General features: G+C 38.4%; 1 protein-coding gene across 3 annotated transcripts in view; it reads right to left on the reverse strand.

Annotated features, from left to right (window-relative positions):
* The window catches only part of NKAIN3 (sodium/potassium transporting ATPase interacting 3), a 735,379-nt gene extending 722,398 nt beyond the window's left edge, over positions 1-12,981 (reverse strand). For 2 of the 3 annotated variants that reach the window (XM_019032975.4, XM_055349332.2), the window contains exon 1: positions 12,799-12,981. In XM_019032975.4, the coding sequence (XP_018888520.1) occupies positions 12,799-12,852 (54 nt within the window). In that variant the 5' untranslated portion in view covers positions 12,853-12,981. The remainder of the gene's footprint in view (positions 1-12,798) is intronic. The other variant, XM_063709253.1, reaches the window with a different exon arrangement.
* Between the last annotated feature and the right edge of the window lie 300 nt (positions 12,982-13,281).

Here is a 13,281-nt window from a genome sequence, read left to right on the forward strand (position 1 = left end):
TTCTCATCTGTGAATGAGAATATATTAATATCTGCCTCACGAAAATAAGAATGATACAATGGAATTTGAAGTACAAGAGGATTTTGTTCCGCATTGTAACAATGATTGCTTTTTAAAATAATTAGAAAAGAAATTTTATGAGCTAAATAAGTTTTGGTGTGCTCACAAATAAATCACCTTCCTGAAGCCTTCTTCAAGATAGAATATTTAGTATTTCAATGTGGGGACAATGGAAAATGCAGATTATCCCAGCCTGGAAGAACCAGATGTGGGTGTCAAAAGGTATTTCAATCATTTCACCATTGATTACTTGACATCCTTGTGGAAGAAGCTAATTAGGACCAATAATGCCAACAGGTGGAAGAACTGGGTGTTGGAGTAAGTCCACCTTTCCTCATGGGAACTAATCAACACTCATTAAGCAGAAATAACTTTCCCTCATAGTGAGAGATTCTAGATTCTAGTCACTCACCTAGAAGCGCAACCTATAACCCACTATCAGTTCTGAATCATTTAGCCACAGATCAGTTACCAACAAATCAGTTATGCAATGTGCATGAACACTTTAGGGAGATCCAAAAACTATTATTAAAACCAAAGGATTTAATATTGTAATTTTTTGAAAATAAAAACTTCTCTATTATGTTTAAACAATTTTACAGATGTATTCAAAGCAATAAATAAAACACTTAGGTTATAAAATATACTTTCTATACATGCATTCATTAGTTGCATTAAAAGCTTATGAATCAGTTCCAATTTGGTACAAGGAAAAAAACTGGCCTTATGAAGAAAGCCCCTGCCTGGTGATATGCTAGTAAATAATTTAACAACTGGCCTGGGGAGCTTAAGGAGGATATTTCTATGATATAAACACTTCATAAAAAATTTTTAGCTACCAATATGATGTCACTGGATGTACAATTGGGAAGAGATATTCAATAGATAATCCTCTGTTATACAGAATTTCCACCATAAAAACTGTATGTAAAATACGTACCGTGTAGATGTAAAATAACCCCCAGAGCAGAGATAACAGTATATTGCAATAAAATCATTAGAAAGTGTTGACTTTTAAATATGTATACTTTTGTTTTTAATATAATTTAATTATGTTTATATAGTTAATGTTTAATAAAGCTGTATTTAACAACTGGCTCACATGATTCCTGGAAACCCATCAGGAAGCTATCCCCAGTTGGTACGAGTCAGCTCCAGCCCATGATTGCCTCCATCTGCCGTTCACCATCCAGATATAAAGCAAATGAATAGAAGACAGAATGGAAATCAAAGCAAGTTTTACATTCTCAGAGACATTTAAGATTCAACAGGAGAGGCTTCAGTATTGAAGCATCACACACATAACTGCTTTGGAGCGAACAATGGCTCTAGATGATTTCTTGAGGACCTCTTGAAGCTAAGAAATGTTACTTTTCATAAACTATAATTTGAAAGAACTTCATCAAGAATTTATATTTTAAATACAAATTTGATAAAGAATTATCATTAACAACAATTTATATCTCCCATTGTCTTAATTATGATCATTTACAGCTAGTTACCAGCACAGGAAATATAACTTGAGTGCAGAGCATTCCTGTTTGTACCTTAATTAACCAATTTAACCAATCAACATCTGTAGCCTATGGCTTCCCACATGCAAACTCTTATTATACTAGATATTAATCAATACCAAATTATTACTGTGTCTCTAATTACTGGAATAGAAACTTTCAGAAATATATTTATGACTTATCGTCACCCCTGTTGAGCTCATATCTCTTACGAGAAACTGATCACTAAAATCCTGTTTCAATACTTCTTGTTAATAAAGGAACAGAGCATTCTAAAGAATGCTACCCTATGCAAAAAATGAAAGAAAAAAATCTAAAAAATGAATAATATCATTAACACTGCCAAGATCTTGCTTCCCTTAACAATAAGCTATCTAATTCTTGCAATTAGAGCCCTTGTCAGTACTCCAACTCCTGCCGCCCACCCACCTTCACCTTCATCTCCCTTTACCAATGGATAAATGTTTCTCCTCCAGTTCAATGAACTGCAGATGCTCTTAACAGTGTCAAACAGAACAGCAACCTACCAGTTCAAGTGTTTCACATTCTCCAACTTAAGTCAACACCTTCATCTGATTTTTTTTTGTTTATAACTATGCTCATCTTAAAATATCTATTCTCCTATACTCTATCAAGACCTAAGGTAAGAATGTTCCATTACAGGGCATTCATAGCCTATCTTCCATTTTATTTCAATATCTTTGCAAAACATATCACATTAAAAATGTAAATTAGATAGTTTGTGCTATATGTCATTTGCTTGTACTACCATTTAACTGGCATTTGGAATACTAATCATTGATGAAGTATTTTAGTCTAATATTCTATTCTGCTGTAGATGCATGTTCACACACATTAACACTAATTAGTTTTAATGGGGATTAAAAGCATGAATTTTTGATGCACCTAAGAAAGAAGCTATACCAAATATAACCTTATCAAGTATTTGCCAAATAGTCTTCCTAAAATTGACCTCAAAGCATCCACTAATTGGAAAATCTCTCCTCTTTTTCAAAATTAATGTTACTTTAAAGTGCAACATAGAAAGTATTATAAGAAAATCAAAATAAGCAATAAAGAATAATTTGTGGTTTTCTTTTTAACTTCTCATTGTTGTCCAAAATACTATAAATCTTAACTTCCACATTAATCAGCTTTATTTTAAAAATAAGTAATATATTTATTCTCCCATTGCATATCATCTGCACAATGTTATTAATCAGCCAACTCTCAACATGTAAAGCCAAAAGGCACCAATACTCCAGCACTATGCCCACCATACCCTTCATGCAAGCAGAGAAAGTGCTGAATTTCTGTGTAACACATGAACACCTTTGTGCAGTGTACAGAGTGCACAAACTAATACTAAGGCCTTGGGCCAAATACACTCTACTTGTCTCCTGGATTCTTCAATGTTGCTGATCTGCTGTTTGCTCCAGTTTTCTTCCTCACACTATTTTGGTTTCATCCAGATACTGGGGTCTTGGAAAAAAGGGAAGGTCTATGTCTCTCTAGCTCAGTAACATCTTGTCTGTCATCTTTTTCCCAAAGCATCCCAATTTTGTGTTTTCCATTCTGATTTTTATTTTATTTTTAATGAATGATTTGTATTAAGTGCTTGTAAACCTTATTCTTTTTTTCTTTTTTTCTTTTTTAGACAGTGTCTCACTCTGTCCCCAAGGCCAGAGTGCAGTGGCCCCATTAAGGCCCACTGCAGCCTCGAACTCCTGGGCTCAACTGATCCTCCTCCCACCTCAGCCTCTCAAGTAGCTGGGACTACAGGCACAGCCCACCACAACCATCTATATTTTATTTTTGTTTCCTTTTTTTGGAGAGGGGGGTCTCCCTGTCTTTCCAGGGCTGGTCTGGAACTCCTGGGCTCAAGGGATCCTCCCACCTCAGCCTCTCAAAGTTTGGGGATTACAGGTCTGAGACACTATGCCCAGCCAATCTGATTCTTTAAGCAAGAGGCATTTCATCTTCACCTGATGAAAACAAATGCCTAAGGAAATAGTTCAAGTACACACATGTAGATTTGTTCATTTTCCTGATCACTCATCAAAACTTCTGCAAAGAAACCATGCAATGTTTTTATTAATGTGTATCTTGTCCTAATGCCAAAATATTAAGTACTATTGGCTCATTTTTTAAGCATACAATATTTGAAATTCCTTTCTTATATAATCCGGATAACTGTTCCAATCCTAGAGACTGAAAACATACATTGCTACAACACAGGTACAATTTGTGAGAGAAAGGTAAAAAAATAAAATAAAATAAAATAAAATAAGTAGTTCATGTTTTAAAAGCAAAGACTATTGATGTTCTGGGGATAGAAAACAATTTATTTCCCAAAATCTTATGATATAGATTATTCTCCTAAGGAAAAAAAAAAGGACTAGGCAAAACAAAAATCTATATGTAAGTAACCAGAATGAAAATGATTTGATTAAAATGGAGAATATAATTTGAAAAAAACAAAAGCAATTGATTATTTTATAAAGAATAAAAACTACAGGTATATATAAATACTTCTTTCTATTTCAGTGAATTTTGTTCATCTCCATTTTCTTAGTTTTACAACCTTGAAATTTGCTTCAAGAAGCCTGAACTACATATGTTCAAGGGTATGAATATGTGTTGTTCATGAAATAGAAATCTGTCCCTATGGAACTGAGGATGCAGACCTGGAGAAGTAGGAAGTAATTCTATTTTGGTAAGGCATTAAATGGCAGCTTACAGAGATATTATTTTTTTTTGAAGAGGAGTGACAGGATGAAGTTTCCACTTAAGGAAGATTAATCAGGCATTGTAGAAAATGAATTCGATACATCTCTTGGCAGGGCAAGCACGCTAAAGGGGGAATTTGGGAAAGGAGGTTTCAACCTAAAGAATTAAAAACAAATTAGGTTTCAACCTAAAGAATATGAAGTATTAGTTAATAAAACAAAAGGTGAAATAAGTAACTGAAGCTTAAGAGAGAAAAGGTCTGATGGATGCTATAAATTTCATAGTTATATGTCAGGGAGGCTTAAGTCATGAGAATTGCAGAACTTTCTTATGAATACTTATTAGAAGGACATATTCAAACCAATGCTGATCAGGGTTACAAACATAAGGACTCTAGTTTGAGATCTATTACACAGCATAGTGACTATAATTAATAATACTGTATTGTATATTTCAAAATTGCCAAGGGAGTAAATTTCAAATGTCTTGCCACAAAAAAATGATACGTGAGGTGATGAATGTGTTAATTAGCTTGTTTTTTTATTCCACATTTTATGCATATATCAAAACATCAAATTACCTCATAAGTATATACTACTATTATTTGCCAATTAAAAATAAAAATAAGAAATTTGGTTTGTAAAGCAGAGAAACAGGAACATTCGTCAGCCTCACAAATATGGTCTAAAACCATTTTAGTGTGTCCTCTAGAAGGAATGTTGAAACCATTTACTTCAAGTAAACCTTGAAACCATGCAGTATGAGCCCTGAGGCACTTTTATAAAAGCAAAGTGATCTTTACTGTCCTGGACTAAAGAAATAGATGCAATGTCAAAAGGGGCTGTGAGGGGGCACCTCATCCACTTCCTCCTGGGGCTTCTATCTGGACTCCCTCTCCAGACCAGGCTCTGAACCTGACCCAGCCTATGACCTAAAAGAGCAGAGAGCCTACTGCAGATACACCAGGGATGCTATATGTGCAGAGGACAGGCAGTCTCAGTGACTGACCTATTCAGGATGGGAAACACGACACTCCCTCTGATACAGACCACAGCCCTTGAAGAGCCTGTTAGGATGGTTCCATGCTATCATAGACATTAAGTTACCATAAGAGAAGCAACTCTTCTAAAACTTTATTTACTTATTTGTTTGTTTATTTATTTAGAGACAGAGTCTTGTTCTGTCACCCAGGCTGGAATGCAGTGGCACGATCATAGCTCATTGCAGCCTTCACCTCCTGAGGTCAAGCAATCCTTCCACCTCAGTCTCCAAGGAGGCAGGACTACAAGTATTCATCTTACTGTTTGGTTATTTTTTTTAATTATTTTTTTTGTAGAGACAGGGTCTCACTTTGTTGCCCTGGCAGGTCCCCACTTTGTTGCCCTGGCAGGTCCCAAACTCCTGGCCTCAAGTGATCCTCCCACCTCAGCCTCCCACAGTGCTGGATTATAGGCATGAGGCACCACACCCAGTATCCGTCCTAAAATCTTAAAAACTAAGGACATTTAGAGTGGCAACTCAGCTAACTCTGCTCTCAACTGACCTTCAGAAATTGGGTTTGCTCCTAATAGACTTAAGAAGTATCCTTAGTCTTTTCTCTTCAAGTTCTTCTGACCCAGGGAAATCTTCATTTGAGTAAACGTTCCCAAACCTTGATCTACCTCAGAATCATGCAAGGAGCTTTCAATAATTTGAGACTCTCGAGCCCTTCTCCAAAATATTTCTATCCAGTAGATCCTGGTGAGCCTGAGCCACTGTTGTTCAGAAGCTCCCCCGGGTGATTCTGATACTGCTGATCCAAAGACTCCCATGAGGGCAGCACTGTCCAGGAGTCCTCAGGCCTGGCCTGTTGCCTCTGCTGGCCTAAGAACTTAACCCTTTGACTCTAATTATTCCTGCCATGACATGGTCTCAACCTTCTGCCACCCATAAGTCCAAATCCATATGCACATTGAACATAAGCATTTCTTTCACCATTTAAGTGGTTTTAATTAAACCTAGGTTTGTTCTACCTTAAAACATACTCCAGACTAGCTCTCTTTCTGTATTAAGTTCCTAGGGTTTCCTTGTATCACAACCAAGTGGCTTAAAACAAGAGGAGCAACTTATCTCATAGTTCTGGAGGCTAGAAATCCAAAATCCGGGTGTCAGCTGGGCCTACTCCCTCTGAAGCCTGTAGGGGACTCCCTCCTTGCCTCTCCCTGGCTTCCATGGGTTTGCCAACAATCCCTGGCTCACTCCAATCCTCAGTCTTCATGTGGCACCTTGGAAAAAAGGGAAGGTCTACTGTCTCTCTAGCTCAGTAACATCTTGTCTGTCATCTTTTCCCCAAAGCGTCCCAACTGCGTGTTTTCCATTCTGATTTTTATTTTTATTTTTAATGAGTGATTTTTATCTCTCTGTCTTCCCAGCGTCTTTTCTCTGTGCTTTTCTGTCTTTGTGTCAAATTTCCTGGTTTTAATGCCAACAGTCATAAGAAATTAATGGCTTCATTTTAGCTTAATAACCTCTATAAAAACCACATTTCCAAATAAAATCACATTCTGAGGTATGGGGAGTTAGGACTTCAATGTATCTTTTTAGAGGATGAAATTCTTCCCATAACACTCTTCTCAGCAGTTTGCTGTCAGAGTGTTCTGTTATTTACTCATTATTCATAAAAACAAAATGCTCTGTTAACTGAAGGGTCTATGTCATTTATTACAATTAATCCATGTTAACTGTATTAATGTTAACGCTAATTTAAATGACTGCTTAGTACTTTACTAAACATTTAATAAAATTATTTGTTAATTAATTCTCATTAAATAAAATGACTCTCTTGCTGTACCATGATTTACATGCCATGAAAATCACTTCTTATGTTGACTTTGTTTTCACAGACCTGGCTTCCTAGGACAGAATACAAAAGTATGACAATTCATGTATTTTTATTAAAATGATAGTTTTGCTCTTAACCTCTCAGAAAAAAAATCAAAAGATATAATTTGATAATAATCATTTATTGGCATATACCCTTTTTATTACCAGTGATTCCAGCTCTATGTTTTTTGTGTTTTGTTTTACTTTTATCTTGAAATGTCAGCCCTATTTTTAAAGTAAGTTGATTCTTTCCAACCTCTTCTTCTGTATCCTTTGCTGGCTCCTTGTTCTCTACTCACCTTGTATTAAGTCCTATTTTCGGTTCTAGTCTCAACTATGTACTCTCTCTCCCAGGGTGATCTCATCCAGGGCTTTTTAAATACCAATATTGTTCATGATTCTTAATTCTAAATATGCAGTCCAGGCTTGCCCTCTAGGTTCCACACTCATGTACCTGACAGCTACTTGGTCTCAAGTCTCAGAATCTTAAAGTATCTAAAACAGAACCCTTATGTATCCAAACACATCTGCTAGACCTACACACACACACACACACACACACAGGATACCCAAGCACAACAATTCATTTTGTTACTCACGATGTAACACTTCAGCATTGGCCAACGCAGAATGGTTTCAATACCAGTCACAGTATAACTCAAGTCTCATTAGTAGCCAAAATTTGAATTTCACTAACCTTTAAGTTTCACTAACTTTAAGTTTCATAACATGGACCATGGTATTGAAATAAAGAAAGAGAATGGAAACAAAATGATTAATAATTATATTGCAGAGGAGAAGAAAAGAACTATTAAAACCATGTCAAAGCCAAAGTATCAGTATAAATACATAGTAAAAGAAATATATTTCAGCATTCGCTGTCCAATATCTATGACAGGTGAGCTGCACCTTTCATAGAGCTTAGTTAAAAACATGTTACCACAGCTTCACCACCCCCCTACAGACACCTCTTAACACATTTATCTCAGCATTCTAGTGTCATAGGTGCTTTGCTCACAGATGGTTTGAATGCGGTATGGAAAGGAAGTTAACTAAACTTCGTTTCCACTGTGAGAAAAAAATGCTGATTTTCTTTAATTTGAGAGAATGTTCTCTATTTATTTATTTATTTATTTACTTATGTATTTCTTTCTTTTTAGATAGAGAGTGTCACTCTGTCTCCCATGTTGGAGTGAGTGGTGGCATCATAGTACACTGCAGTCTCGATCTCCTGGGCTCAAGCAATCCTCCCACCTCAGCTTCCCAAGTAGCTGGGGCTAGAGGCACAAGTCACCACACCTGGCTAAAATTTTTGTAGAGAAGAGGTTTCGCTATGTTGCCCAGACTGATCTGGAACTCCTGGACTCAAGCAATCCTCCTACCTTGGCTTCCCAAAGTGCTAGGATTACAGGCATAAGCCACTGTACCCAGTCAGATGTTCTCTACGATAAAAAATATACATCTATGAGTTAGAAGCTGCCTATTTTCTCTAAATCTTGTAGGGTTTCTGGTACCACAGATATGTCCGGTGAGAGTTTTGAGTTTTGTTTCCCTTATTCCTAGGTCTAATAGTAATAAGACTTTCACCTTGAAGTGATGAAAGGTGCAATGAATGCCCATGGGTAATAATAACATCCTGAGACGAAGATGTGTTGAACATGCCAAAGTTACATTGAACATGCCAGAGTCCAATCTCTGTGAGGTTGGGAAGATGTCTAAAGCTCTGTGGGAACAATGCCTGCCAAAATTAGTTCAGTGCTTCACTGAGGCTACTCTCAGAAAATGGCTCTGAAATGAGATGTGGCATGTCAGACTTTGAAACCATGCAATTAAGGTTTATTTAAATGTGGTACCTGAAAAGAATGTGCTAAAAGCACATGATCAAGTGTTTTTTTTATGTATAAATTACACATATCTAATGATAAGTATATACAGTATTATAAAACAAGAAAAACTGAAAGTATCCTTACAAAAAAAATGTACTAAAGGCTCTTGGATGACTAGATGAATCAGTGACACAGTAATGAATCACTTCTTTAAAAAAAATTATTTCACATCGTTTTTGATGGGCCTGTATTCATACTTTTCACTTTCTCTTTAATTTCATCTAGGAAAATCAGGAGGATCACAAATGAAAACCATGAGGCAAACATCTTGAGGGCAGAAGCCTGGAGAAAAACTAATGATGAAAGACAGCCAGAGCAGTGGAGTGAAAAAAGTAGAAAATGACTGAGATTTTGCAAACTGAAAATCATCCACAGATACTAGCTTGAAAAGGATATGTTTTCTCCAAGTAAATTTCCCAATTTGAGTTTTTATTTTCCCACTCCAGACAGTAGTTCAGACAAAATGGGAATAAGATAATGAAAAGCTTTTATTTGTTTCTTTAACTTTTAGGAGGAACTAATGTACCATCTATGTGATGACCTCCCAGTTAAGCCTTAGTCATGAGCATGTAGATTGTCTTCAGCAGATGTGTTCTCCCAACGCCGTCCCCTTTCAATACCCTCACTAGTTCACTGCCTCATAATCTCCATTGTCTGACAGTTGGTGGAAGCAGAAAAAAACATAAAAGAGCAAAAAAAACAGTTGGTTTCAGTAGAAAGTGCACCAGATCTAGGAAACAGGGATCCCTACCCTATGATATGCTGAAGCAGGCTTATACGGGCTCAGAGTTAGAATTGGTTTTGTTAGATTTTTAGGAATTTTGTGAGCCAGTTGTTAAATACAGCCATTATTAAAAATTAAATTATGCAAACTTAAATTTAAAGAAATCCTACTAAAAACCAAGGTACTGAATAGTTAACAGTTATTCCTTCCTAATTATTTTGCTGTGTTTTACTTTACCAATGCTTTTGAGGTTAGGCCTATCTTATGTATATGACGGAAATGCTATATAAAGTATACTTGACATTGGTCGTGATGGGAGTATTTACACCAAAGAATTTGGCAAACCCCACAAATCAGTGGTTGCTTACTGTTTTGTTGATTGTCTAGGCTTTTTAAATAATGGAGAAATATTTTAAATAATGCATATTAAACCTAAAAGTGTGTCATGTCTATAGACATTACATTGTCAGTAGCTATGAAAGAAACTGAGGAAATAATTTTTAAGTATTTAAAAACTATTATCCAATTCAGCCAAGAATCTTTTCATGTAATTGATGAAGTAAAGTTCGAATATTTTCTTCAAATTTTCACTTTCCTCTTTTTTCTTAAAGCATACAAAAATATTCACCAGCATTCATGTCAGATTTATAAAACCAAGAGTTTTTCAAACTCAGCAAAAAGATTCTGCCAAAATTGAATGGCTGTATGGAATTCACACTAAAGACTATTACATATTTTACTATTGCTATCATTTGTCAACAGAGAGCTACACATCTTTTACATAAAGAAGATTATCTTGTAGGCTATTATAATGTAATATATACATATGTTTTGTTTTGTTTACAATCCAGTTGTTAAATGCTTACCATCTCCCCAATATTTCTACCATCCAAAAACTATTGATTATGGAAAAACTGTTTAACTCTATGAATATCAACTTCCTCACCTGCAAACAAATGAAATGAGTATCTACCTCACAGGATAGTTTTAAAAGTCAAAAGAAATGTTTATGTCAAAGCCCTGTATGGATTGCAAATGTTATGTATAATCAAAAATTCAGCAAATATGTTTCAGCTCCTAATATGAGCTCTAAGAACTTGCAGAGTTTGTAAAGATCACTAACACTATGGTCCCTACCCTCAAGTTGCTTACAGTCTAGTGGTGAGAAATATGTGTAAATAACTTAAAATTATTTAAGAGTGTATCAAATGTTTTATAACAGAGGAAAAAGCGAAGTGCTATGAGATTATAGGAATATAAGGGCTTTTACCTGGAGCACCAAGGAAGACTTCATTAAAAAATGGAATTTTAAGATAAGCTTTGACAAATAAGTTGCATTTGTATCAACTAAGAAAGTGGAAAGAAGGGGCATGCTTGGCTGATGGATGAAATCTCAAAAACATTATCATCACAATGCCTGTTAAGAAAATCATAATTGCATTGATAAATCTGCTACATAAAAACCTTACTTGTTATTTCCATGTAAAATAGAAATTAGGCATTATAGATTATGCAATCCAGCATGCCTATCTATAATCTTACATTGAATCAAGGGTTGACTCAATGTTTAGTCAGTTTTTCCAACTTATAAACCATGTCCATTTCTGAAAACCAAAATACAAATCAAGCTCCTGCCTTCTTTTCTTAGTGAAAGAAAACATTCATATTGTTTTAAATTTTTAAAAATTTTTTCAAGAAACTATAAAATATGTTTGATTCAAGTATTTCACAAGACAGAAGGCACTATCCAATAGGCTTAAAAAGTCACTGATTTCAAACCTACGAATACATAAATTATGCATGCATTATGTGAACAATGAAGGGCACATCCAAAGTGAGGTTTTCATGGGAGACTGGAACACTGAGGCAAGAGAAAAGTGAAAACATTCTAAAGCCTTCATGTAAACAAGGACTAACTACTAAAAAGCACGATTTTATCCCTCAGTTAATAAGTCTTGCAAGGGATGACATTACTAAGTAAAGTTCATTGCAAGCTTTTTCCTCTCACTTGTCAAAATATACTAGATTTATATTTGTGACTCGAAAACAAATACAATGCTTCGAAGAAAGCTTGGCAGAGCACTCAGAATCTGTCTGAAGTATAACGCAAGGGAGATGTCTATTAATCTCTCACACACAAAAGTCTGACTCAAAAGGTCTGTGGCCTTGACCTCAAGTGACCATGGAATAGACCACAGAGCCAGTCCAGGATCCAAAGGGATTAAGAAGAGCATTTGCTCTGCTCTGAAAGGGCCTTTTTTCCCCACTCTAGTTTCTAACTTCCCATTACACACACTCCCTCTGCAAGGCACCGCGCCAATGGAGCCGGTTCACTCTGTTCTCTCCTTGATGACAGCTGTCAGTCTGTCGCCGCCTGAACATGCAACATTTCAACAAAACCCAAAGCGGAACTGGAAGGGCAGGGGCTGAAGCACACAGCCTGATCTCCTTCCTGGAGGTCCCAGACTCCTTAACCATCACTTTTCAACCTGCTTAAGGTTAAGAACCACCTCACTCTTCACTAACAGAGTTGAGGCAGCTTCTGTCTCCTCAGAACCTGGGCATTCCCACACAGTGTAATTAAGCAACATTCCTGGAAATCATCCTAAGAAGAAAGAGCCCGCCAAGTCCCCCTGTAACTTCAGCACGAACGCGGAGGGTGCTAAAGCCAGGTGTCGGATCAAGGGGCGGGAAAATCGCTCACTCCCCCGGCGCCTGGCCCCTGGACCGCGTGGCGACGCCCGGCGGGAGCGCGGCGAACCCCAGCGCGAGCGCGGCGAACCCCAGCGCACGGGACCGGGGGTGAGACCGCGCCCTCCTGCAGGGCAGGGGCGACCCGGCGAGTGCCCGCGGCTGGAGAGCAGTGCAAGCCCAGCCAGGCGGTGGGGAGGGTGGGAGCCGGGCGGAGCGCCCTGTTCACCCGTTCGCCCCTTGCCTGGAGCTGCGGAACCGCAGAGGGAGTCGGAGAGGCCGGTCCTGGAGCAGGGACCTGTCCTGGGGCAGGGGCGCTCGGGGCACTCACCAACTGCAGCGCGCAGAGGCAGATGAGCGAGCAGCGTCCGGTGCAGCAGCCCATGGTGCCGGCAGCGTCCGAGCGGCGCTGACTGCCAGGGATCCTCGTCCTCCGCCGCTGCTGCCTCCTGACTCCGGAGTAGTCCCCGCCCGGCCCAGCCCAGGCTCCTCGGCCCCGCGGCCGCCGCTCGCGGCTCCTGGGCTCGGGGCTCGCGCCCGCCTTTGTTAGTTTCTCGGCGGGGCGGGCCGAGGTCAGTGCGGCGCGCACGACCCGAGCGTCTGGCGGGGGTCCCTGCGTCCCACTGTGCAGGTCTGTTTCTTGGGGAGGGGGAGCCAGGCGGGCGGGGCGGGGGGTTGGAAGGAGGCTACAGATGGCGAGTGGGTGAATGTCTGTTTAGGGGAGGGGAGTACGTAGGAGGTGGGCGTCTGGAAAGTGGAGTGGGCTGTCTGGGTCCGGGTGTGTGTGTGTGTGTGTGTGTGTGTGTGTGTGTGT

Source organism: Gorilla gorilla, chromosome 7, assembly GCF_029281585.2.
Source record: "Gorilla gorilla gorilla isolate KB3781 chromosome 7, NHGRI_mGorGor1-v2.1_pri, whole genome shotgun sequence".
NCBI classification, from domain to species: domain Eukaryota; kingdom Metazoa; phylum Chordata; class Mammalia; order Primates; family Hominidae; genus Gorilla; species Gorilla gorilla.